Source organism: Chroicocephalus ridibundus, chromosome 3 (assembly GCF_963924245.1).
Source record: "Chroicocephalus ridibundus chromosome 3, bChrRid1.1, whole genome shotgun sequence".
Lineage (NCBI taxonomy): Eukaryota > Metazoa > Chordata > Aves > Charadriiformes > Laridae > Chroicocephalus > Chroicocephalus ridibundus.
The window spans coordinates 128,846,131-128,873,759 of NC_086286.1; the positions used below are offsets into that span (position 1 = coordinate 128,846,131).

The 27,629-nt window shown below is 47.3% G+C and overlaps 1 protein-coding gene across 5 annotated transcripts in view; it reads left to right on the top strand.

Moving 5' to 3' along the window:
• The window catches only part of ASXL2 (ASXL transcriptional regulator 2), a 125,682-nt gene that overhangs the window by 11,777 nt on the left and 86,276 nt on the right, over positions 1–27,629 (top strand). For 2 of the 5 annotated variants that reach the window (XM_063330803.1, XM_063330804.1), the window contains exons 2-3: positions 1,448–1,684; positions 20,732–20,814. In XM_063330803.1, coding sequence (XP_063186873.1) covers positions 1,448–1,684; positions 20,732–20,814 — 320 coding nt within the window. Of the gene's footprint in view, positions 1–1,447; positions 1,685–20,731; positions 20,815–27,629 lie in introns of those variants that run through there. The other 3 variants (XM_063330805.1, XM_063330808.1, XM_063330810.1) reach the window with 2 other exon arrangements.

The following is a 27,629-nucleotide window of genomic DNA, read 5'->3' on the forward strand; positions in this document are numbered from 1 at the left end:
CATGGTACTGTCATAACATCACTTAAATTATCTTTCAGCAGCCAGTGGGCAGGAAAACATGAAAAGCTTCTGGGGCAGGTTGTGTGAACAACTATCTGCCATTAGAATAGTAAGGTTTAAAGGTTTTAAACAAGATTAAAGCCTCGCTGAGCTAGATAAGCTCTGTTTTAAAGTATTAGCACACACCATCACTTGAAAAGTCTGCCCCTCTCTTGTTAAGACTTTAAAAGGCAGCTATGGCTCTTCATGGTATGTGCTCACCTCCTTGCAGCTGTTTCCACCTGAACTTGCAGATCTTGGTTCTTGTTGGAAGGTCAAACACCAGAGTTGCTCAGATAAATGGCAAAGAAAATTGTCCCCTCTCAGCAGTGTCATTGCAATAGTGGGTTTATCCTTCATCAGGAAGATTTTCATTCACATCTGAACTTGGATGATTTTTCTTCCACTAAATAAACATCTGTTTTGGAAAAGCAACTAAAATAAAAAAACACCTGCATCTCTGCATTTGACCTTCTTGCTTTGGGACGTATGGTGAATGAACAACCTGAGAACCACAGGGCAAGGCACATGTAGAGCCCTGGTTGTTGTCAGTGGCTGTCTTAAATCTTGAAGTGCTGCCTGAAACGTGCTGAAGGTGCTGGTTTTCCTTGTGGTGAAAGTGTTTGCAGGGGGTTGGCAGTGTAAGGGGCTTACCTTACCTTACCTTACTTCTGCTGGAGGCTTCCAGCTCTTTGCTGTGCAAGTATAAATTCTGCAAAAAACCCATTATTTTTTCTGATAAAGCTTTTGACTTGCAGATGAGCACTTAAATTCCGTAACAAACTGGTTTTTTTTTTTTTGCACAGTTCTCTACAAATAGTGTACTTTCCCTAACCAAGCAGCTAATGCACTTCAACTGCCTTTTATTGTGATGTTCCAGGCTGCCGAGGCTTCCTGTCTGTCTTTGACCTAATGTCTCCTCTAGTGCTGTGTATAGCTAAATGTTTGCCAGTCTTGAAAGAATAAACGTTAAGGTTTCCTCTCTGCTCTAGGGGAAGGAATGTGGGAAAACAATATCCTCCAAAAGAGCCGCCCTGGTTCAAGTTATCTTCCATGGTTACTTGAATGTGGAAATCTGGTGGCTCCAGTTAGCCCTGACTTTCGGGGTCATCTCTCTGTCTTCTTGTTTTGTGGGTGTTTCAAAAGCTGGAGCTGCAGTGACTTTACCGTCTTCTGCTACATCTGTGTGGAAGCGAGCGATGGCCCCTCGCCTTCTGCGTCTCCTCCTGCCTTCTGGCCCTACGGGCTTCCCACCCCTTGGCCTTTGCAGTGAAGTCTTGGGAAATACCGGTGCCTTGCATGAAATCTGCTCATCCCTCTGTGCTTTTCACCAAGAAGCCTCTTGCACATGCTGTCTTGAGTTTTCCTGCGTTTCTGACACTTTTTTTTTTTTTCCATGTAACTGAAGGAATATCATGGAGCCTTGCAGTCCAAAGAGTGCCTTGGAGTTGTCTGGTTTGGTGCTGATGCTGCCCTAAAACACAAGTGGATCTGGAAAGGAATCATGGAGTCCTGGGTGGTCTGCTGGCTCTGCACCAAGTGGTGGTGGGGAGTTAAGAATGTGCACGACTTGTCTTGTGCTGGCACGTGTGGAGAGCATCGGTGTTTGTGTGCCACTCCTACAGGAGCACAGAAGAGTGGAAAGGTGGGAGAGATGAGACTTGTTGGTATAAAACATGCCACTTCATAGAATCGTCAGGGTTGGAAGGGACCTTAAAGATCATCTAGTTCCAAGCCCCCTGCCATGGGCAGGGACACCTCCTACTAGATCAGGTTGCTCAGAGCCCCGTCCAGCCTGGCCTTAAAATCTTCCAGGGATGGGGCTTCCACCCCCTCTCTGGGCAACCTGTTCCAGTGTCTCCCCACCCTCATGGTGAAGAACTTCTTCCTAACGTCCAGGCTGAATTGACCCATCTCTAGTTTTAATCCATTCCCTCTGGTCCTACCATTACCCGACATCCTAAAAAGTCCCTCCCCAGCTTTCTTGGAGGCCCCCTTAAGATACTGGTAGGCCACTCGAAGGTCTCCTCGGCGCCTTCTTTTCTCCAGACTGAACAACCCCAACTCTCTCAGCCTGTCCCCATAGGAGAGGTGCTCCAGCCCTCTGATCGTCCCCGTGGCCCTTCTCTGGACACATTCCAGCATGTCCGTATCTCTCTTGTAGTAGGGGCTCCAGAACTGGACGCAGTGCTCCAGGTGGGGTCTCACGAGAGTGGAGTGGAGGGGGAGAATCACCTCCCTCGCCCTGCTGGCCACGCTTCTCCTGATGCAGCCCAGGGTACGATTGGCTTTCTGGGCTGCTTTCATTTGGAAGCTCTGACTAGTGACTTCAAAAAACACTGTCTTCATGGCTTATCGGAACTGGGAGTTATCGAAGGGGGAAGCTGGGGAGGGACTTGATCAGGATGAGGGATTAATGGTTTTAAATGGAAAGAGGGGAGATTGAGATGAGATATTGTGAAGAAATCCTTTGGTGTGAGGGGGGTGAGCCCCTGGCCCAGGTTGCCCAGAGAAGCTGTGGCTGCCCCATCTCTGGAGGGGTTCAAGGCCAGGTTGGCCGGGGCTTGGAGCAACCTGGGCTGGTGGGAGGTGTCCCTGCCCAGGGCAGGGGGTGCCACTGGGTGGCCTTTGAAGGTCCTTTCCCACCCAAACCATTCTGTGAAGAAGCCACCTCCTGTGCTGACAGATTCAGAAGTTTGTTGCTACCTGCTGTACAGCTACCTCTTTTTTTTTTTTTTTTTTTTTTTAAGCTGTATTTAAACCTTCAGTCTCTCTCAAAGAGCGCTCACCAGTGCTGACGTGTAAGACTTGGTGAAAAGCATTTCTGCTGCTTGCCTTCTTTACCGGCAGCAAAATGGATGCAGTGAAATGCAGCAGCCTTGGTGGCAGTGTTTAAAGCAAAACAAACCCCCTAGTGTAGCTCAGCAGCCTTACCTCTCGCTGCCGGCTCTCCCAGGCAGAGGGGAAGGCTCACAGCAGCGGTTTGGGGTAAGACAGACGTGCCTGAGCATCGACTTCAGAGCAGCCATCCAGGTTTTCTGCCAGACAGCCTGAATATCTCGCCAAGACTCAACAACCCTCTCTTACGGTAACAAGAGAGACTTCTGCATTTCAAGGTCTATCAAACTGCATTCAGATGAGATTGTGAGGAGCTGTCAGAGCTTCTGTTCTGAGAGATTTCCCTTCAGAAGGGAAGATTAGCTAGATGAATAACTTCAAGTGAAGGCCCATAGTGTTTGTTCTCACGTCAGGTCAGTAGGCAACAAATTTCCCATGGTGTCTCCGCTTCAGCTTTCTGAGTAACGCAGAAGCTGAAATAGGAAAGAGAGCCCGGCAAGGGTAAAAGAACATAAAAGGTGGTAACTGTTTTACTACAGGAAAAAAGGTTGATAATCCTCTCCTGGCTCTAATTATTGGAGGACAAACCTTAAAAGCTGAAGTAGTATTGATATTCTCCTGGTAATTTGATTTGATTTTTTTAAACACTCTTAATTATTAGAAGAAGGCAGAGTTCTTGAATGTTGCTATAAATAAGGCTTTTCTCATGGCTGGCAGTAACTATTACTCAACTGGCGCATGTTCTGGTGACTTCAGTTGGGCTGGTGCATTTAAACGACCTTAAGTATTGCTATGATGTTCATGGCTAAGGACACTTCTCAGTTGGAGACTTCATAAATACCTGTCCAGCCGGAACAATCTGTGATGTCTCTTGTCAGTGCTGTGCTAAAAGGCTTGCTGTCTCACCTCTGGCAACCAGGAGTACAAATCAAGCTGATCTTTCCAGATTGTCCTGAACATGCGGTTGTTGACCCCATGCATCATAGCCCGGGCACCCGAGGTCTGATACACGGGGTAAAAATAGCTGCGGTGGCCTTGGCTCCCAGTGTGCTCCTTGCGCTTGAAAAACAGCCCGCAAATGCGTGCCTAAGGTGTTAAATACGATCCTGCATTCAGACCTTGTTGCATCAAAACCGACGGAGAGGTATGGTGCTCTAAGTATTAACAAATCCACAAACTGCACCCTGCAACTCGCTGGTTTTGTCTGTACCACGGGCTGCTGTGGATGCTTGGTTCTTATTTTCCTTCTTGGACTCTCCCTGCTTTAGCAGGAGGATGAAGCTGGGCAGGAGCCCAGGCTGGCACCCCCAGGAGATGCAGTTACCCGCTTCCTGCGGGTCCTGCGTGATATTTGCAAGTCAAAGGCTGGATTAAGGACTGTTCCAGCTGCTGCCCGATGGGGAGGTGTGTGTCGGCTGTGGCCTCTCTTTCTACTGCCACAGGAGTGTGTGATGCTGCTTGGAAAACTCAATCGTAAAACCCTTCTCTATGTGTGTGTCTTTTTTTTTTTTTTTTTAAGGTAAAATTATTTTTAGCTCGGATTAGATCCCTGATCTTGTTTACCACTTTGCCAGCACACGTGGCTGTGCAGCCCGGAGGAAGGGAAGTGTGCCAGAGGTGCAGGACCATCTTTCAGCATCAGCGTGGATGCTTCGGCTCGCAGAAGTTTTGGTGTTTTAATAGGACATTCAGTCACTAGAGACAAATGCAGTTTCTTGGCAGTACGTTAAGTAAAATAACTTGTCTAAGTTTAGTTGCTGGTCGCGTTGGTTTTAACATGCCCATGCTTTCATGTACAAATAGTGAAAACTCCTCGCAGGCCTGCAGTGCTGCTGACTGGGGAGCTGGCTTCAGTTCAGCTCTCTGCCCCGGTGGCTGTCTGAGGACTGGTTATTCTTGAGACTTCCTTGTTGGGCTGCTGCGCGCAGGTTCTGGGACTCTGACCTCTTCCGTGTTTGCTTTCCAGTTGCGTTGCCATTTACCTTTTTCTTGGGAACCAGTGACCTGCACGACTGTGCTGCGGGTCCCATGCTCTCTTCTCACTAGCTAAATGTAGGCACGACTACAGGGCTTAAACTTATTAATTTAGTTTAAGTTTAATTAATTTAGTTTAACTTAATTTACTTATTGGGAGCTTAAGATCATTTATACTTGGGGGAAAAAAAAAAAGGCATAAATATGCACATACATATAGAATCATTCAGGTTGGAAAAGACCCTTGGGATCATCGAGCCCAACCATCAACCCCACTCTACAGAGTTCTCCCCTACACCAGATCCCCCAACACCACATCTAAACGACCCTTAAACACATCCAGGGATGGTGACTCCACCACCTCCCTGGGCAGCCTATTCCGGTGTCTGACCACTCTTTCTGGGAAGAATTTGTTCCTAATGTCCAGCCTAAACCTACCCTGCTGCAGCTTGAACCCATTCCCTCTTGTTCTATTGTTAATTACCTGGGAGAAGAGACCGGCACCAGCCTCTCTCCAATGGCCTTTCAAGTAGTTGTAGAGAGTGATGAGGTCTCCCCTCATCCTCATCCTCCTCTTCCTCAAACTAAACAGTCCCAGCTCCTTCAGTCGCTCCTCATCAGATTTATTCTCCAGGCCCTTCACCAGCTCATTGAAATATGTGCAAAGATGATAACTTTGCAATATTTTGCATCCAAATCCTGAACTCTTGCACTGTGTGTAGGAGCCAAAATGTTCAGCAAGTCTGGCATAATAGTTGTCTCTTGTTAATAATTGTGACCTTCACATGTCGCTTGTATAGATCACTACCGTGTAACTTCTCAGCCTTCTCAAACCTTGAGACATAACAGAGAGGGAAGTTTTTTTGGAAAAGGCCACTCTGTTAGTCCTCACTGATAGACTTCTGCCCCTCTCCCATCCCATACGCGGGTTACTGCCGAAGGTGTATTGCGCATGAGCCCTTGCCTCAAAGGTGCCTTTCCACCTTGTTTGCTGTTACCTAAATTCAGGGATGTAAGCTCCAAATCCACATGCCTTGAATTGTTTTGTAGGGATGGTCACTTTTTGTTATGCCCACAAAAATCTATCCTAGACAGCAAACTTCTTCCAGTCTTTGAGGCTGCTACAATCCTGTCAAGCTTCTTTCAAACTCTTCTTACTTCACTTAAAGCTGAGCTTATCGAGCACCTGGGTGGGAGGTGGTGGGAGCGTGGGGGTGGTCATGTTGTCTCTCCTTTGTCAAGTTTTTCGCAAATCCAGAAATGATTTATTTGAAGCAGCACTTTTTCCTCTCAGCCATATCCTTCAAATGAAATGGTCACAACTACACAAAATACTCCAGTTTTGGTTGCTGTGTGTGCTGAATAGTGGTAACAACGTTAGACCTGTGTCCCTGTTGTGCGTCACCTCTCCGGTGGTGCATCTCAGCAGAAACAAGCAGTGAGCATCGGTGGAACTGCTGCGGCAGTGTACGTAGCCTGGTGTCCTCCCGTGTCCTCCTCCAAGTTCACGTTGAGCTCTGAGTTGTGCAGTTGCCCAACGGGGTCCTCGAGGGGAAGCGTGACCCTTGGGTCTCGCCTCTTCACCCTGCTGTTCAAACGCATTTAAAAATGGTGTGACACACCACAGTCTCAAATGCCACATAAAATGACAACGTGCACTGGCATTTAATAGCACTTGGTTTCTAATAATGTGGAATTGTCCATTCCATCTTGACCTCATTTCTGGTTAAAACCTTGAATAGCATTTGGCTAATTGGATGAGTAGTAAAGATACTGCAATCTAGGTCAAGTCCTTCCGTCCCCCTCTTCACTCCTCTCGTCCCTGCCAGCGCGAGCCGGTGTTCTGCACGCTGCCTCTGCCCAGCCCTGCTCCGCACTGACGGACTGAAAAGGAATTTCACATACACGTTGGGTTTTTTTATAGCTGACCCACTTCTCGGTCAAAGGTTTGCATTGCATAAAGATTCTTTCTTGCTGAAGGAGTGTATAAGGAAATTTGCAGCTCTTGCTGGCTTCTGTAGCTGCAGCTGGAATTCTCCTCCTAGAAGGGCACGGCCAGGAGGTAGGAGGTCCATGTTAGAGGCAAGGCTGAGGCGTAACCTAATGAGCAGGTCCTGCTGCCTGGCCCTCCAGAGCACGCAGGGGGTTGAGCCAAGAGCTCTTCAAGTTGCTGTGGATTCACGGCTTTCACGACGTTCAAATTCTATTTCCAGGAAGAAGCCCAGTGTAAGTGATGATGACGTTTACAGCATTAGGTTGCCCAATTTTAATTCCCCCTTTCTATCAGGGAGTAATCAATAGCAAGAATTCCAAAGTGCGTTTTTACCAAAGCTTGCTGAAAACTTGAATGGATTAAGGTGCTCTTTCGTATCCAGTCTTGGAGAATCTCTCGCTTAAACCTCCGTGGACAGATGCTGTAAAAAAACCAACCAACCAACCGGAAAAAAAAAAACAAACCACAACAAAAAAAAAACCCCAACAAACCCCAGCCACTTCAAACACAAGTTTCCGTGAGGCTTTTATCCTACATAATTTTGAATAGTGGCATGTTACACGGCCATAGTTACATGGGCAGAACTGATCGCTTAAAACTTTCTTAAATTGTGAAGTACGGCCAACTCCTGCTGCTGGCAAAGGGGGAGCTAGAAAAGAAAACTTAACAGTACCACCCCGAAAGAGTCGTTCTGTGCTGGATGGATCTGGGGGAGGGGATGTCTTTTTTTAATTCCCTTAACAAGAGTTTCGGCTCCTGTATTCATGAATGATTCATGGCAGCCTTCTAAGGCGCTGCTTGCCTGCGCTGTCGCTGCATTTCGGTGAGGTGCATGCTAATTTGCTGCCCTGAGAACGCTCGGGAGCTCTTAACTAACCTTGAACCTTGGTACGTAGGAATGGAGGTGTTGATTAATTTGAGTTGATAAATGGAGTGGGTTCCCTGTCACGATCCTCATCCTTCTTTGCCCAGCAGTCAGCACTAAACCTTTGGTTTTGTTCAGCGATTGCTGTGTTTCCTGAAGACCTGGCGTGGAGACTAACTGGAAGGAGCTGGTTCCTGACGTAATCTGCTGGAAAGGACGCAGCAGTGGAAGCGTTGAAGCTGCCTTTCCAGCTTGTAGTTTCTAACAGTATGGTTTTCTATTAGCTTTTTTCATTTTGGTACTTAAAGATGGAAAGATAGGGGTGCACTGGAGACATGTGGATAATTTGGTGGTGTGGCACGTTTGGGGTGGGGGAAGTGGTCATGCGCTGCTTCAACAAAACTTAATATGGATGCTGTTAGTCCTTCTGAAATGTAATGTTTCTATTTTGTAAGTAAAATACCAGACCATAATGAGAACTGTAGAAATTCTTTGTACAGAAGAGTGTTGAAAGCTGAGCTGAATTGAGAAAATCCTTTTCTTCCAACTTTCGAGAGCCACAAATAACTAGGCAGGGCAGCGAGGGTACGAAAAGGCAGGGGGAGGATTGCTGACAGACGAGACTGAAACGGCTGTGCCAGAATTGTTTGGTTTTTTTTGCTCCGCTGTTCCTGCTAGTGTGAATGGTCACATTCCCAGATGCTACAGTTTTATTCTCAGTAAAATTCTAGGGGCTTGCAATGTGAAATGTGGAACGGGTAATTAGGAACCATAGATTGCTTCTGCATCAGGTTCAGCCTAATTACGATCCGGTGGCTTTAGAGAGGCGTGAGCGGGCAGTTGGCATCAGGAAAGCTTGACCTCTGGCGAGTTCCCCGTGCCTGGCAGCGAAGCTGTGGTGTGATGGCGCTTTGCTGGAGCACTGACTGGCGTGGAGTTGAGGGATACAGACACCTATTTTAGAAAGCTTCGCTGAACTGTTGGAAATACTAGTAATGAAGAGCATTGATACGGGAATAGGGCTACTTGACAGAGCTTTCTGCAAGTGACGCAGCACAATGAGATGGGCCTAAACGTTGGCTGACGTGTCGTAAGATGCAAGGCTTCCCACGTGGACATCCCGAAGGTCCCCTCTGCTTTTGTTGAGCTTTCCCTTATGCAGATAAGAGGTGAGATGAATATGGGTGGGGTGTACCCAGAAACAGCATTTTCTGCCCTTTGGTGCCCATCAGGTGCACTGGTAGGATGAAAAGCAAATAGTATTGCGTTGTCTGCATCTGCATTTGTGGAATGGAGCAAGCCATGAAGTGTCGCGTGTGCCTGGCAAAGGAGCAGGAGAAGCTCCTTGTGTCACGAAGGCACCGAACCTTCACTTGGGTGTTGGGCAAGCTTGTCAAACACAGGCTTGGTGCAGCAGGAACACCGTCTCTGATCGGCTCACGGCTACGTGCAGGACGCGCAAGACCTGCACTTCAGCTACAGAAGCAAGAACTGGGCTCAAAACAAGTAGAAGAGCTTCAGGGGTCCCCAGGGTGATGGCCACAGAGTGGAGGAGGGAGGAAGATGCAGCCCTTCCTGGATTCATGATCTGGCGCAGAGACCACTGCAGGTGCCAAGACTCTGAAATCTTTTCAGCTAAAGAAAAACCTGTTTGTTCCAGAGCTACTTAGGAGATGGAGATCCTGCCTCACCTCCTGTCTCAAGCAGATGTGCTTGCCTGTGTGCTTTCACACACATTCATTTAAATTAGTTTTGCAGCTTTTACCATCTAAAAGTCCCCCTGCCTCTGCATAATCAATTCTTCATCTTTGAGTTACAAAGCTGTCACGCAGTAGCTTGTCCTCCCTAGAAACGTAACTGCAGAAGATGCTCAGGATAATATATTCTGTTGAACAGTGTGAGCTTTGATAAGCTGGTAACTTTATCACAGCCGAGTTGGTTGTTTTTTTTTTTTACTTCTGTCCTTCCCTGCCCGCTACTCCTGCTTCGGGAAGAGGAAGGCCATACTCCATGGATTTGCTTTTAGTCGCTCAGGCTTGCTTGCACTTTCCCTGGAAGCAGATATCTGTTTGGTGGTGGGCTTTCTTTTGATAGTCCTACTGGAGATAAATGTTTGACAAGCGCCAAGTTAACACCTTGCTCTTACTGACAAGTGTAGGCTAAACACAAAGGTGTAAGTTGAGGCTCTGTTGCTTACTTTCTAAGCTGTTTTCAGCTAATCATCAGCCAACCGATACAATCCCAGCCCTTTGTCTTGCTCTTGTGCTTTAAGATTATCTTCCTGTGGTTTCCCTCCTCTTCTGTCAAAGGATTGAAGAAAGGAATAGAACCCAAAATGGGGAGATTATCTGCTCTGTCTCGTATTGTATGAGAAGATAACAGTTTTAACTCTGTTAAACCGAAGATATAACTCTGTGTAACCAAAGATTTCTACTCACTTGGGGTGCCGTTCAGAGGAGATAAATGTCCCTCTTTTTGCGGGACATTTTGCCCAAGACACATGTCTCTTCACTGCGCTGATTTAAAAATAGCACTGGTAACACTGGTTGGTTTGATTCCGTGATGTGTGGGTCAGTGTTTGGTGGATTTCCAGAGCAAAACCTCGGCTGTACCTATGTCCAGTATCACAGATTTAATTGTGGGGAGGGTCATCCCCCTCGATCAGTCTGTGTCTCTCCTTTAGAGTGTGTTGTCCGGCGGCTCGGCTGTGCAGCACCAGGGAATTGCCGTGGCGCTGGGGAGTTCCCCGTGAGGACGGACTGCCGTTACCTGGGGCTCAGAGCGAGAACGGTTGTTGACTTCATTCTAAAAGATTTCTAAAAGCCAGGTGAAAGCTTTGATGTAGAGATGAGATTGTTTTGGTTTTGGGGGCAACAATGCTGGAAAACACATGCCAAACTACTCCCAAAGCAGCCAACCCCGGATAATCATGCTTAGAGGCTGGTTGGTTTCTTTTTCCCTTTTAAACCCCTCCTATTTGCACTTAACACGGATACCTCAGCGTGCTGATTCTTGTAAACTTTTATGATGCGAGCTCTTTGATTCTGATGGTTCCTGTCCCCCATGCTGGGGCCACCAGTCTTAACGAAGGCATCGCTGATGGTCGCCGTGGGTCCTCTCTGAGGTCCAGCACTGGGGTGGAAGCTGCTCCCAACCGGACTGGGCCACCCATGAGAAGATGCATGCTGGCACTGCACTTCCAACCCCATCCTCCTCCTCACCCTTGTCCTTCCTCCTCCTCTGTCCTGCTGGTTGGGACCTGGTTGTCCTCATCATTGACTTGACCAGCAAGTTCGGATTTGTAGTAGAAATATTTTCCTTGAAGATTAAGAGGGCACTTGCCTATAGGCAAATCCTCACTGTATAGGGAGGTGCTGGAAATGCTTTGGGAATCCTTGAGTCTGCATTTTATTCTGAAAGTGAGGAACGCTGGTAGGCAGCATGGCCAGAGCTGAGGGTTCCTCTGGATCGTGTTGCAGTAGCTCGACCTGGGGCCTGGAAGCAGAATATGGACTTTGAGCTTGAGTTCAGCAAAATGATAATAAGACAAATGAGCCTTGAAGTAATTTCTATTGTCAAATTTGCTTTCCTTTTATAGTTATCTCTTGCCTTGAAACATCTTCCACTCGGGTGTTTCCCTGTTTTTATCACACACTGCAGAACTACCTCTGTTTTAAAGGGACAGTGTAGTGACGAGGACTTCATGCAGCGGTGAGAGCCCCGACTCCTGTTATTCCCTTGCATATGTTTGGTCTCTGGTACACCTAAACCGCCCTGCGCTTCTCTCCCATTAGCTAAAGAATAAAGAAACGTGTTCCATACCTGCTTGCGTCTGGATGCAATTGGAGCTTACGTTTTCATTCTGTAACAGCCTGGGTAAAATGTGGCTTTGCCTATTCTGCTGCAGATTTGAGGCATGACACCTTCTTCCCCTCTTGCCAGTGCTTGTAAATGAGTGATATCTGGGAAACGTGGGAGAAGTGAGCTGCTTGGAAGAGCAGAGGTTTGTAACTGTGTTGTTGGAGACTTTGTTGTGGCATGGGAGGCTGGTGCTCGTAGGGGACTCATTTGTCTGGGCCCACTTGATGTAGCTGCCTACCTCGCTTCGGGAACGTAATGCTTTCCATTTAATGGCAGCATAAAGGGTGTAAGGGTAAGAAAGCCGCCTTTCTTCCAAGATGTGAAATTAGGAAATATCTTTTCTTCTGATGATCCTGTTTTCTTGGAAACATTTGCAGAAACCAGGACAGCTTCAGGGTGCAAAGCAACACATATTATAAGATATGTATATAGAACTACAAAATGGTTTTTGTTAACAATGAGCCAACTAGAATATTTCAACACCTAAGGCGGCATAATTGGAGCATCAGTGACACCACCTCAAGTATACGGCTTCCCCTATAGTGAACACTGACACGTTTCTGTAGTTATAGCTAGGTTCCAGTAATGAGGTTTTTTCAATAACTGCGCTTGGCACTTGCTGCTTTGTTCTTTGGATTCATCTTGGCTGATGCTGAGCATAGTATGAACGTAGCTTATACATCCTGACTTGATTTCAAAATGCCGCTCAGATGCAGTTCTGTGCAGATAGTAGTAGTAGTTTTTATTTATTTACACACAGTAACTAAAAAAAGGACTTGGGTGAAGATCTGATACAGGATTAAAAGGTCAGGAGAGAGAGGAGAAGGTAATTAAAGTGTATCTGTTTTTTTAAGAGTCTCTTTAATCCTTGTACCTGGTTCTTCTGGATCAGCTTGTAAAGCAGCACGGGGTTATTACTGCGTCTGAAGGTGTGAACTGCTTTGCTTATCTAAGTAGGCTGAGAGTGAGTATTAAACAAGTTTCTTAAAGAACATGAGATGACAACTGATATCAGGTTAGTGCACATTAATCTTGGTCCTGTATAGCCAAAGCTAGTCATTTTATCGGTTTCACCTCTGGCGCTGGTGGCCCAACACAAGAAACTTTGATCCTACAGTGCAGGATTAGCTAAAGTTAACGAAACCACAGGGAGCCGCAGTGGCCATGGAGCAGCGCTGGGGTTAAGGCCACTGGGCTATCATTGGCCTCTGCGCCTCTTCCTTAAAGGCAGTTGTGGATAAAAGCATGCCAGTCGGGTTGTGATGGGTGGGAAGCAGCGCCGCAGTGGGTGGCTCCTGCAGATTTAGATGTTCGTGACCCCTGTTCGGGGTATTTGCGGATCTTGGCATGCTGCTTAAAGTTATTTGGTGGGGGGCTGCGTGCCTTTGGAACAGACGGGACTGGTGACTTGGAGCCCCCTGACCACTTTGAGGGCTGGGTTGTCCAACCTCTTCATTTCTGGTTTGTCCTTGAGTCTGGTCGGGGATCAGCCGCACAGGAGACGTGTGTGCTTTGAGGTTCTGGGAAGCATCTGACCACTGTAAACAAGTCTCTCGGTTCTCGTGCAAACTTTCTGCTGTTGGAAGAAGCCGTGGCCGCTCAGCCAGAAAGGTTGTTTTTCCAGATGAGCTTGTCTAGACTGAGCTTAAGTGTCAGCCGTGTTTCCCAAATCTTGGACCATTCTCATGATTTTGTTTTATTTAAGCCGTACCTAATTGCTTCATATTCACAAGATAAAATGTTTTCAGTGATCCAAAAGCCTTTTGACAACGACCTGTTCCTGTTCATGGTTTTGCAATAGTGGCGGTGTTTTATCTTTCCTCGTATGATGTCTTCTTGAACTTGCAGATGATGAAAGGGTTTTCGATGCCTATTTTATGGGCTAGGAATAGTGAATGTGAGCACCCTTTCCTGCAGGTATGCCTCACGTGTCAAAGTTAGATAGCCATTCAGATCAAAACCCATACAACTTTGAATCTGTACTTCTCTTCCTGACCATAACTTGCTATATTTTGTTAGGCTTGCAACTTCATGAGCTAGTTTTTCCATTATTTTGAGATGAAGAAGGACAATGGTAAGCTTTTTGAATATTTTTCCCCTCCTGCGTGCTTCTGCAACCTTCTCTCTCTCCTTCCCATGTTTCCCGTTACCGTAAGTGAAAGTCTGAAATCCCTTCTTGCTGTGTAGCAGGTTGGGTTACATGGATCACTACTTCCATAGGTACTTTCTGAAGGCTGTTTCTATCATTTTAAGAGTGTCTGTATTATTTAATCAAATTAATCTATCACAATAATGTCTTAACAGTAGTCCATAACAGATGGCTAAGGAAAATTCTTAAAAAGGGCCAGTGTCGAATGATTCTTAGTTTGTTTTATTTTCCTCAAAATATTCTCCCAGTTTTCTGTGAGTGAAGCTCCTAAACCGAAGGTGTTGACTTTGTATTCATGGCTTCTGCAAGTTTCCCTTCCTCGCCGTGCATTGGTTTGCACTCACAGTAGCCTGTGGAAGGTTGTTCAGGGCTTGGCTTGGGAAATACCTCCGGTGGATTTAACCTGGTCAGCTAGAAAGCGCGGGGAACATAAAAGTATGTGGTGATACTTTAACCTCAGTCCTTCAGCGACTAAATCAGCTTCTTTTGGTCACTTGAGGAAGATCTATATCATAGAATCGCAGCATAATTGAGGTTGAAAGGGACCTCTGGAGACTGTCTAGTCCAACCCCTCTGCTGACAGTGGGCTTCCTAGGACATCGGCCAGTCCAAGGGTGGCCACTACCACTACCCTAGGCAGCCTCGTCCAGTGTTTGACCACTGTCAGAATAACAATTAAAAAAAACCAAAAACCAAACAACAACCCAACAGAAAAACCCCAAGCACGACCACACTCAACCTGTGCCCGTTACCTCCTGTCCTTCCAGTGCACACCACTGAGGAGTCTGGCTTGGTTTTTGTTACGGCCTCCTGTCAGGTGCTTATACACAATGATAAGATGCCCCTGGGCCTTGTCTTCTCCAGGGTAAACAATCCCAACTCTCAGCCCCCCTCATATAAAAGATGCTCCAGACCCTTAAAATGATCTTTGTGGCCATTTGCTGGACTTTCTCCAGTCCGTCTGTCTTGAATTGGGGAGCCCAGGGCTGGACACAGCACTTCAGATACTGTCTCACCAGTGCTGAGCGGAGGAGAAGGGTCACCTCTGTCAACCTGCTGTCAGCGTCCTGCAGCCCAGGGTGCCGGTGGCCCATTCTGCCTCAAGGGTACACTGCTGGCTCATGGTCAACGAGGGGTTGTTCCTCCTCGGTTGCAGGACTTGGCATTTCCCTGTGCACTTGAGAGGAGGTTCCGTCTGCCTGTTTCTCCAGCCTGTCAAGGTCCCTCTCAACAGGCGCAACCATCTTCTGCGTCAGCTGTTCCTCCTGGTTTTGTGTCGTTTGGGAACTTGTTGAGGGTGTGCTTTGTGCTGTCGTCTGGTCACTAATGAAAAACAATCTTAGACCCAGTACAACCCTGATGCTTTGAAGGTTTTGTTGCTACTTATTGCCAAATAGCAGATAATCATTTCTATAGAGACTATTTAAAAAATCTTTCCTCAGTAGAGATGGCCAGTCTTGTTTGGTTTTGCTAAGCAAAGTGACACCTTAGAAGTCTTAAGCTACATTGTTAGCAGTGTTAATTTCGTGCAGTTTGTCTTTAGTGGTGTATTGTGGGTGGGGAGAGGGGCAAAGTAAAGTTTCTCATCCATCTGTTGCCCGTCTGGGTCAAGAGTCAATGAAAGGTCTAGATGTTGGGAGGTCAGTCTTCTCTCCCAGCAGACAGGCAGCCTTTTTGGCTACTTGTGTGTTCCAGAGTAGGTGTCTTTGATGTACTTTAGATCTTGAGGAACAGAATTTGCATTGTTTTGAAGTCAGCATTAATGGTTAACCTGGAGTTACAAACACTTTTCTTGTGCGTTTGAGAACAGGCCATCCCGTATCGATCTGTTTGTGCAGTACCCAGCCTTGGGCACTACATTAGTGGCTCTAGCAAAATGCCGCAGTCTATACTTAGAAGCCACCTGAGAGTTATGTCCTCAGACGAATATTTTTCTACATCCAGACCAATGGAAAATAAATTGGAGTTTGCACTGTGATCTGGCAGGTAAAAACTGTCATCTTCCAAGGATGCTGATGGATAAGGATTTCTAAGGCATCTCTGAGAGGAATGTCAGATGAATTAAGTCAATAAAATCTGTGTTGGATGCATGGTGCCGTTCTGTAGTTACCCCTGCAAAGCTACAGGCTTCCTCTGCAAGACCAACAACACGTGATTCCCAGTTGCCTTTTGATAATTCTGCTGGTGTGTTCTTTGCTCTTCCAGGCTTTCTGTTCAGAAACAGCACGTTCAAGCTGGGGAGGGAAAACAAGCAGCCCAAATGGCACCGTTAGCTTGCTTCAAGGGTGCTTGCAGTGGTGTCACCCCTTGAATCACTCATCTTTCATGCAGTGCTGCATTCGTTATAGCCTCGTGTTACTTGTGTATTATCGAAGATGGATAACTGTAGGCAAGAAGAAAAAACCATGTGAGTTTCCTTACTACTGGGGCACCTCTAATCAGTTTTATTTCCAATCCATCTTCTTACTCCTCTATCTTGTGTTCTTTGGTTGTATTCTCAAAGAAAGTTCACCTTGACACAAGGACCATCAAGCTGAACTAGCAAAAAAAGTCTGGTACTCGTAGCAGACCACTTCACTTCGTTGGTTGGCACAACGCTGGTGGTGACACCACAGGGTGTCGGTGCCTGCACCAGCTGAATGCCCCACCACCCCTGTGTGAAAAGCCTTGTTCCAGATGCCATGCAGGAGGTCCAAGGCTGCAGGGAGTGCCTGGTGCTCCTCCTGGAGGCCAGGGTTGGAGATTATGGCAGCTTCACCAGTGGAGCATGGGCTCTGCTTCAGTTTCTGGGTGAACCACCTGTGGGAGGAGGTGAGCAGACAAGGGAGGACAAGTGGGAGATGAAGTGGTGATTTGCAGAGATGCTGCAGGGCAGCAGCCCAAGCCCCACACTGCTCAGGAGATGATAAAAAAGCTGCATTCCAGGGTCAGGGGCAGCGTTGAAGATGGGAGCGTTGGTTACTTTCAGCAGCAAAAAGACTTCCTCTGCCTGCAGATGTTTGGATGGAGAACAAATACAGAGTTCTGGCAGCACAAGAGGAGCACTCTGTTCTGACAGACTGGCAAATCTGGGGCTGGTTGTGCCTGGAGCAAGCTCGCTGTCTTGGGAAGTCTGCCTGCCAAGAGGTTGGATCCAGGATGTTGTGGAGAGGTTGGCAGAGTTCTGGTTTGTGGACTACTACCCCTAATCCTACGTGTTTACGGGCACCTGTAGGATCAAGGGATAATTTGGCTGGAAGAGACCTCAGGAGGCTGTAGTCCAGTCTTCTGCCCAAAGAAGGGTCAGCTTGAGGTCAGACCACGTTGCCTGGGGCTTTATCCAGTCAGGTCTTGATGAAAACCTCCAAGGGTGGAAATAGCACAACCTATTCCATTTCTTGACTGGCCTCATCATGAAGATGTTACTCCTTATACTCACTTGGCACCTCTCTTGTTTCAGCTTTTACCCAGTGTCTCTTATCCTTCCACCACACACCATAGTGAAGAGTCTGGCTCCATTTTTATAGCCTTCTCATAGGTACGGGAAGGCTGTTATCATGTCTTACCCTCAGCCTTTTTTTTCTTTCAGCTCTCTTCAGCGTCCAGGCAGAAGAAGTCCTCTATCCCATAGCTTTGACTTACAGGGGAAGTGATCTAGGCCCCTTGAGCATTTTGGGGGGCCTACTTCTAAAACTCCCCTGCCTTTATCCCTCTCCCCGCAGTTTATCAGCATTGTCCCTGTGTTAGAAAAGGAAGAAGATCTCCTGCAGGAGACCTTGAGCAGATCAAAGGTCGTCACCAGGCCTTTGGGAGCAAGCGTGAGAGATCTGGGGGCCCAGGTGGTCTCCTAGATCCTGCTGGTGAATGGGAGAGCCTTGGGCAGGAATATGTTCACTGAGCAGCAGGTTCTGCCTGCACAGTGAGTGCTTATAGGCAGGTTGGTTGTTTTTATGATCAGGGGACTCTAAGGAATGAGAACTGATGGTGGGAGGTAGGATCCATCTGATGAAGAAGGGCAAGGACATCTTTGCCAATGTGGTTGCTGACAGCGTGGGGGTGCTTTAGACTGTTGTGGAGACTGAATCCAGGAGACAAATGTAGGATGAAGGGAGGCACCTGGGGGGTCTCTGACAAGGAAGCTTCTTCCACTTCTCCAGAGAAACTGTTGTCACCTCCCCAGGACACCCATGGGCCAGTCTGAAAGGCTTGTTTGGAATGGGACATAGGGGATTGAGGTCTGCATGCAGTTTTGATATGAATAATTTAGTTCCTTCTTGATCAGCTCTCATTACATGCAGAGCCACAAAGTTGGTGAGATTAAACTCATGGAGGGATGGATGATGGGAGTGGTTTGTGTGGAGGGAGAGATGGAAAATGAAGGGTTTGCCTTCCGTGCTAAAAAGCAGCTTTAGGAATGCGCAGAGCTGTGCTGTAGAACTGGTGATGACTCAATTGCAAGCTTTTCAGTCAAGTCTAGAGGGGAGAGTGACAAAGAGGACACCATGGTGGGTGTTTGCTGCAGGCCAGCCCATCAGGAAGAGGATGTGGGTGAACCCTCTTTAGACAGCTGGAAAAAGCCTTGTGAATGGAGGGTTGGTTCTGGCTCTTCCCTGGAATCTGCTGGAAGCAGGTGCTTCCAGAAGGTGATGCAGGGCACAACCAGTCTTGGAGACCTCTGGAATTGCTTGAGGATAACTTGTTGAGCCAGATGCTGGACTAACTGGCTGGAGGAGATCTAGCAGAGTGAAGAGAGCTGATGGGGGAATATGAAGAGTGGTGCACTAGTGGCACCTTTGGTTTCAGTGACTGTGAAATGAGAGTTTAGGATCTTGTGGGAAATGAAGAAGAGAGTAGAAGGATAAAAATGCCTGGCCAGGAGAGCTGCTTGATCTTCAAGAGCAACTCTCTAAAAGCTCAGGAGTGGTCCATCACGATTTGCAGGAAGCCAGGCAGGTGTGGCAGGAGGCCAAGCTGATCATCTTGCTGAGCTCAACTTCTGGAAAACGTCCTGAGGAAAGAAGACGTGGGAACAGGTTACCTGGGAGAAATACTTAGAAGCATCCTGTGGGCATGCAGGGATATAATTAGAAAAGCTTTTCTTCTGTTCTGCTCTTAATGAGGAGATTCTCTGGTCGAACGCAGTATTAGCTTTGCATTGTGGTTCTGCCTAGTGAAAAATTAATGAAATGTGGTTGTTGCCACTCTAGGTATGAGTGAGATGGGACTTGCCAAGAGTGCGTCTGCGTAGTGAAAGTCAAGAGGAGAACGCAGTGCCCAAGAAGAAAAACACACATATAAAATCGTGAGAAACGGCAAATGCCTTAAAGGTCCTTGTTAGTGGAATCATCGCACTACTTCATTTTCCTCCCGATTTGTTTTGCTAGCGCAGTGAAAAGGCTGACACCCCAGTGGGAACTGAGATAGCCGTGGCCCTTCTTGCCCTCCGTGGGGTTCAGCACACTGTGCAGAACAAGCTTTCAGGATTTGTACCAAGTTAATGGTATAGAAGTATACTGACTCTTTGGCAACGCGGAGTGAACGTGAGTTGGGAGCTGATATAAATCTGTAAACTGCCTGACTTAAAGCACTCTTCAACCACCTTCATTTGGTATCCCTTTGCTGCGGCCATCCTTACTTACAGCTAGAAATGAGGTGGAATGAGTCACTGAGGCTGGTCCTAGAGTAAGCGTAAAAAAAAAAAAATAAATCCGACCTAAATCTGGTTTAAACTCCCTTTTATACACGTTACTCAGCTACTCCAGAAGTCCCTGAAGGCGGAACGCTGCTGTGCTGGTGTCAGTGCTGTGCCTCCGTGTGTCTCCCTGCCGCCCGCAGCCTTGGCAAAAGCCAGGTACCAGCTTCGGGAATGAAGTGGCCGTGGAAGTCAGGCTTTAACGTCACTTAAGAGAGACTTTCAGGTGCCGTCAGGTAGGGCTTGCAAAGCTAAAGCTGGTGCTAACGGTGGGTCTTTGTTCGGAGCAGAGGGATGCTGCAGTCCAACGGGTCTTTCCAAAGTCCCTCCCAGAGAGAGCTGTGGGTCTGCGGCCGTCAGGGTAACCTGGGTCTTCCTGGAGGGAGTAAGGTGGGGCTTTAGGAGAAGCCATGTATTCCGCAGAGCTGCAGAACAGAGAAACTAAAACGGGTCATTTCCTTCTGCAAAGTCACTTGTAGGTTTCTATGCTTGACATACTGAGGGTTTGTTTTCTGGCTAAAGATGGAAGGCAGCGCTCAAGGGTTGATGTGCTGGGCATGGGTCACAGGCGGATGATTAGGGAGGAAATGAGGCATTTCCTGCCCAGCCCCCCAGCACGAATAGTGCTTAAAATATCCAAATGACGCGTAGTCACTGGCAGCTTCCTTCAGAAGCCTTCAGCAACTCTCTGGCTGCGGTTGTGGAGTAGACTTTTGCGTCTTAGCCCTCTTGGAAGGGAAGCGAGCGATGGTTGGCACTTGCTGCGCAGTGTGGGCTGGGGAAGGGCCCCGAGTGTTTTTGACAATTTAACACTTTTCATAGACCATAGTTATGAACTTTAAGCCTGAATTGCATTCAAACAGATTTTTTTAAACAACCCTGGCAGTATTAAACACCAGACCTCCTTAAACTTCTTTAATACTTAGAACCAAACTGATCAGTAGTTGTTTCAACTCTGCAAACGTTAAGGATTTGGGTTTTGGAAGTTTTGTATCTGAGGTACCTCAGCAGTTCCTGCAGCGTTCCCAAGTGACGCTGATGGTTGTGAAGCCACCCTGTTGCTGTGGAGCATTTCATTCTCCCGAAGAAGTGATACCTAGGGGCAGTGCTTTTGAAATGAAGCTTGGGAATTGCGCTGAAGTCAGCCCTTCAGCCCGTCTCCCGGAGTCTCTTTGCATTCTTCAGGTGGAAGGGGTGGTGGTGAGATGAGAAGGCCAGTAGTTCCTCCTCGCCTGTATCCTTGGAGATGTCCAAACCGTTTAATGTAGCTTTCTGTGCAGTTGAACATTAAAGTGAAAATGCAAATGCGTAACTTCCTCTCAATCTCCTTCTGCTTGCCAGGTCCTGGAGAAATACCCTAATACACCTATGAGCCATAAAGAGATCCTTCAGGTTATCCAGAAGGAAGGACTGAAAGAAATCAGGTGAGTTAAGTACCCGTACCAGTAAAACACATTCATACTTTGGTTCCAACTTAGTTTAGTTTACTGTTAACCCCTATCTCATGAGTATTTTGGGGACTGAAATGATAAATACCTGCAAACGGGACCTAGAGCCCAGTTCTGCAGACCAGCTCTCGAGCCACCAGTACTTTTCACCAGGGAAACTAGATGGGGTCACACGTGATTTCCAGGTACGAGCTGTGTGCCATGGCTGCAGCTCTGGTCTAAGGTAAGCTAGAGCTCATCAGGTAGTTCCGACTCCGAGTTCTGAAGTAAACTTAACTACTACTTATTGCACCTTTAAAAAAAAAAAAACAAAACAAAAAAATCTCCAGTCAGTTTAATAGAAATGACCTAAACCAAAACTTAAAGCTGTTCGGGAAGCAAAAAAGCAGCCTCACGTACAAATCCTTATTTTGAAAACTTTATGCCTCATGCTGTTTTCTTAGTGTTGTCTGGAGTAGTGTGCGGTTGTGCTTTAGCCGTCTCCCTGTCCCCCCGGGGAGCAGAGGGAGCGTTTGGTGTGCTGGGCGAAGGAGGGCACCGACTCCCTGATTCTCGTCTGCTTTAGAAAACCAGAGCAACTTGGGAACTGCTGTTCCCCTAGCTCAGTTCTTGAGCTGTGTGTTTCCCAGAGGTGGACAGGTCTATTTGAGGTAGGGAACAGCTCTCCATATGAAGCAGCAAGTACTTTTATGTCTCTTTTCTAAGAGCAAAGAAAAGGCAGGGAGAGGGGAGATAGTTGGATGTGCCAGTTCATCTGTGTGGAATGAAATAACTGTCCTAAATGTGCCTTAATTATGTTCTCCACTCCGTTTTGCCAGTTTAATAACAGCAATCCATCTGCTTTGACGGAAATAGTCAAGGGCCCAAGTGCAGAAATTCTGCTATTGATAACAAAATCTTTCACCCAAGTTGTGGACAGCACAGCAGTGGTTTGCTTTTGGGGAAAGGCAATTTATCTAAAAGGAAGGAAACCAAATAGCCTCATTCATACTCTTAGGGAGGTGACAAAAGTGGCACTTAGTCCCTGCCCTGAGGATGCACTTTGCCTTGGGGCAGTACTATGGTCTGACAGCCCTAGGGCAGGTTCAGTATTGTGTTAAATGCTGTTAATCTGTCAAGGCCATATCCACAAGCAGCAACCGCCTTTGTCAGCACCTTGTGAGCTCCTCAGGGTAGAAATGCAGCCGTCTGTGCTGGTGGGCTCGCCGATGGCAAGGCACAAGTCCAGCAAGTGTCCGGGCACACCTGGGGAACCCTTTTAGCCATTCCGAGTGCCCTTTTGGGGGCAGAGCTTAGGCAGGAGCTCACATGTGGTGTGAAGGATCCAGTCTCTGGCTGGCCAGGCCAGGTTTTGGACTGAACAGCCAAAAAAAAAAAAAGCAGAACAGAAATCCATGGTGCCATGTAGTCCTTCTCAACCTCAAGTTCTCATTTTAGAGCTGGTGTGGGGGTTTAGCCTGAGCTGGTAGTAGGTTGTTTTCCTCTCTAAAAGAGCTGCGGCTGAGCATCAGGACAGCGCAGGCTCCTCAGGACCTTAAATCCCAAAAGGCGTTGGTGGGAGCAGTCAGGTGTGAAACTCAGGTTCTCGAGTTCAGCTGCCCACCTTCCTGACTTAGCTGCATTTGTGTGCTGTGGAGCGGTCTTCACCCTTAAATGTCAGATAGATGTAACAGAGCTTTAGATGAGTTAAGGCCTAAAAGGTTGTCAGTTCTTAAGCAATTCGATTCCAGTCAGTGCCAGTAACATGTTTGTGGCTGGACTGGGCTTCTCGTAAGTCACGGCCTGTGATAAGATGGCCTTAACACAAGTCAGCATTTATTAGAGAAAAAATCATGTTAGAGAAGGTATAAAAGCTGTCAAACGAGCATTTTGAGCTCACCAGATTGAGCCCTCTTCTGTGGAGGTTCTGGCAGGAAACCACCGTCTGACGGATTACGGCCGTTCCCCTGTGGATTACGGCCGTTCCCCTGTACTCGGTTGCCTTGAGGCAGCAGGCGGCTGCCAGGCTCTCGCTGGTGTCGAGGTTTGCAGGCAGGGCACGGGCTTTTCTTTCAGCGTGTGTATCAAGGTGTTTGAGTTCTGAATTGTTTCTCAGGGTAGTTTGCTTTTGATAACCAACATTGTGATTTATTTTTTTTTGGTAGTAAACTCTTTACACAAACCACATAATCTTTCAACTCTCAATTTTGACTGCAGTGCTTTTTTTTAATTCAGCACCTATTGCCTCACATCCTTAGATATAGAATCATAGAACCATAGAGTTGGCAGGGCCCTCTGGAGATCATCCCGTCCAACCCCCGGCCAGAGCAGGGTCACCCAGAGCAGGTGGCACAGGAACGCGTCCAGGCGGGGTTGGAATGTCTCCAGAGACGGAGACTCCCCCACCTCTCTGGGCAGCCTGTGCCAGGGCTCTGCCACCCTCACAGCAAAGAAGTTCCTCCTCATGTTTAGGTGGAACTTCCCATGGTCAAGTTTGTGCCCGTTACCCCTTGTCCTGTCCCCGGGCACCACTGAGAAGAGCCTGGCCCCATCCTCCTGACACCCCCCCTTTCAGTATTTACAAGTGTTGATATCTAACTTCTTTTTAATCTCTGATTTCCAGATAGAGAATAGTTTTAGAAGAAGTGACAGATGACTTTCCTGAGGATGTGCTGAGACAAGGCAGAGAAAACAGGGAGCCCAGCCAGTGTCCAGAATGGTTTTTGTGTTTGGCCGTGCAGCCGGTCCACCTCCCTCGTGCTCTGATGACCCCTGGCGTGTGCTGCCCTTGGCCAGCTGCTTGGCAGGAGGCTTGAGGGCATGTTGAAAGGGTCGAGGGGACTCGCTGGTGGTGTTGTAGAGCATTTGGAATTGCAGGGAAGAAGGGTGACAGTTGAGATGAGTGTGGAAAAACCAGCAAGAGCGATTTCTGCTATCTGCAGGAGAATTTGACTATTTTTTGGACAAGGCTAGGCCTTTCCATAAGATGTTTTTTGTAGCAATACAGAGACCTGGGGTGACACTGGCTGATTATCTTACCCGTATTTATAATTTTATCCGAGTAATTTTAACCGTGAGATTTTTAGAGGTCAGACCAGTGCTCTGAGATGTCAGGCTTGGAGACCTAAGGCATCCTGAAGCTAGAACTATACTTTTCGCGTGATCTGTCATCTTAATTTTCTCAATTTGCCTGTTTTGGCAGGCTGCCCCCATCCTGTGAGATCCTTTCCTACCTACAGGTCATTGCGTGCAAACTATGGAAATAAAATACACATGGATAAACACTCAAATTAGCAGCATAACTGTATCTGGCTCCATGGTTTGTCCGGTGTCCTGTGTTGCCTTCTCTCTGATGGCAACTCGCATGGGGAGGTCTGAGCGTGTTGTAACACTTAATCTTTCAAATGAGGCTTTGACGGTGCATGGAGTAACGATGCTAACCCAAGCAACACCAGCTGTGAGAGGTCCCTGAACTTGAATGCATGGGATGGATGGGCACCAAGAGCTAGCAACAGAGAACGACATTTTTTTGACGATAACTAGCTTTTTAAATCAAAACTATTAATTTGTAACTGGATTTCTCTAATCTCCTTGGGTGTGTTAAAATCAGTGTAAGAGTATCTGAAGAGTTACCATCTTTGAAAGATATCTTGCATAGCCTTTTCTCTTGATAGCCATGAATGTTCTCTTCTTCTTGGATTTTATAGGGGACACTGTAAAATACCAGCTTGTGAACCTCTGCCCAAACACGCTAACTTTTTTGCCCAAATACTAATTAAATACATCTAAACGCTACCTCAGTCTCGGTGAAAATGACAACAGACGTGGTGCTCTGGTTACTTTTATTTCAAGCATTTATGGAATTTCTAACATAAACCAAAACAAACTCTTAAACCGCTTTGGGAGGGGGGGAAAAAAAAAGTATAGAAGCCAAAGTCCCCTTTTCACTAGTCGTGTTTGGAGTAGGGATAAGTGTCTCGTGAACAGTCTGGTTTCAAGTTTTAGCTGCCCTTCAGGCAGTGGCTAATTTATCCTTTTCATTGGCAAGTTGGTCCTTCCAAATTCCTTGCAAGATGCTCGGAGCATCCCGGAGGAGGTGACTTGCTTCCCGACAAGGAGATGGTTACGTGAAGGGGGCTGACGCTGCCAGCGCTGTAATTTTAGACTTCCATAAGGCTTCTTAACCGGTTTCCTGTATTTCTCCCCTCTAGCTAGCTGAAGCTCAGAAGCCTGCTGTATTTCTGTGGTTAGCTTGTCCTCTGAGCCTGGTAATATGAAGAGTCTGTCTTCCTGAGCCATGAGAACTCCAGTGATACCGATTGCCCTTGTCTGGAAAGAAAACGCGGGGCTTTGGGCTTCCGCGTAGCTCAGAGCGGCAGCACGTTTGTGCATTCTGAAATGAGGATCTTGCCTGAGTGGGGAAAAATCTCTCTGCTTAGTCACGCTCCTGCAGGAGGACAGAGGATGAACTTAAAAGGCAAACAGTGTCCCGTTGACTTGTCTGAGAAACACGAGCAGAGGTCAGGCTGGAGCCTGGCCTAGGTGATGCTGTCTGAAGGAAGAGGGAAGCTGCTCACTGCTCCAGGGTGTTCTTGCAGCTCAGGTTGGGTTAAGGACCAACAAAGCGATCTCTCCTCGCTCTTGGCAGGCAGCTTTGCCACTGCAGTGTTCCCCAGCTGCTCTTCAGCACTTTGATTTCCCTGTCTGGCGTTTGGGGAGCTAAGTTGCGTGTTCCTCCATGCCGTGATTCTCAGAGCAGTTGTTCCTTCAACACTTCACCAGCTTGACACTAGGAAATTCATCCCCCAACGTAACTCCCCTCCAAAACATAACAAACCCAGCATCCCCCAGGTAGGGATAAAAGGGGGGAGGGTCGGGGGGCTTTCAAAAGGATGTGGGGTTCTTTAATTCTTTTGGAAAGGATGAAGTTGATACTGGATCCCCCTGATGCTGGGTGTGAGGACGGATTATCTCTTGCAAAGAGGTCCCTCTCCCTGATGAAAGCTCGCTCTATCAAGACAGCTTTCTTTTTTTTCTTCTTTGTAAAAGCTGTTCTTTAAAGCCACGATGGGTGTACAATAAAAGGCTCTCCCAGGGGGAAAAAAAAAAATCTCATTTAGGTGAAAAGAATTAGATGATAGCCAGTGAAAAATATATTTTCCTATCTTAAAAAAAAATAAATAGAAAAATGGGGAAACTGAACCCATCCAACAATGGAAGAGATGAGCATCCTGCATCTGGCAGAGAGCAGACAAGGCTCTTGCGCTACAAAACTCCGCGTGAAGATTTGCTGGTCTGAGTCTGCTGTGAGAGTTCGAGTCGAGGGTTTGAGCCTACTAACGTTGTTTTACCTCCCAAAAAGCAGGTCTTGCGAAAACTCATTTCCTCTGTAGATTCTCCAGTTCTTCAGTATTTTCGCAAGTCCAGAGAACATTAAGTGTAGGCAGAATCCTTCAGCAAACTCCAGAATGGCTCTGGACACTTGTATTTGCTTTCAAGGAATGAAGCATTTTCATCAGCTCAGTCAGGTTCTGGTCATGACCTCACAGCAGAAGAACATATATAGGCCATTGTCCACCTTTTGGACGTACTTGACTAATACAAAGGATTGTCTTGGTAGGATATTTATAATCCGTTTGCTAATTTCTTGTGGAGTCAGCTTGTGCAGAGTTTTGCCTTCATCCCTGATTTCTGTAGCCAACATGCTAAAGAGACAACTTCTTGCTATGTGGTCTGCTTGCTGCCTGCTTTTAACGAATTTTCTGTGCCTTGGCAACTTGAAATTGTCTCTGTATTGCAGACGATATATTTTTACCGAGGAGTTAGCTATTCCACAGAACTCAAATTTTGATGAAGGAAACGAGCATGGGTCAGGGCAGCCTTCATGGTGTCACTCTTAAAATGGCTTCAGGCCACTTGACGTGCTGATGAGCTCAGCTTTAGTCTTTCCTCAGCGTCCTCTCATCATCTGAGCTGCTGGCTGAAAAAGGACCCGGGAGGGGAAGGTTCCTGAGGTGTTGATGGGCCACGCTGCAGGCTTGAGTTTTCCACTTGCTTGTGCTGCCTCCTGCGTCCTCACCACGGCAGGGAGCTGGGAAATAATGTGCTGAAGTGCAAAAGCTAATTTAAAGCTTATTTTCCTGCCACTGCTGTGTAGGGAGCCAGGCGGGAGCCAGGTGGAGGAGATGGGAAGAGTTCGGGTGGGAGGACCTGCCAGAAGTGCTTCAGGATGGCCTCCAGCAAAGCATCCTCCAGAGGACACTTGTGTTCCCACAGCGTCTGCTGACCTTGGCTAACCACGTAGCTGCTCGAATACAAATTACGCACGCCAGTACATGTTTTTTTTCTACTGGCAAAGACTGTAATATACAGCATCTTCATGTCGTATGAGCAGGCTTTTCTGTGCATGCCTTGCGTTGACCAGCCAGCGCTCAAAACAGGAGGTGTTTGGAGACGTGAGCAGCAAGCTCTACACTGGGACTTGTCCTCAAGGGAATGCAGGGAAAAATCCACCAGGCAGCTCCTTCCAGTTTATACCACCCGTGCCCGTTTAGCCTTCCCTAAAGGCTTCTGTTTGCCTCTGAGGACAAGGCGAAATATTTTGGTGACAGCAGCTGACACCTAGGTGTCATGGCCCCTCACCTCCCGGTGCTGCAGGAGCCCGTCGGGAGGGGATGCTGGAAGTTGTCGTCCTTGGTTTGGTTGCAGTGTTAATTTATTCGGGTAAAGCTTTTCACAACTTCCTAAAATAATGTGTGTGATCAGATTTACCTGGTGGTAGCTGTGGTGTCACACAGGGAGGAGGTCAGGTA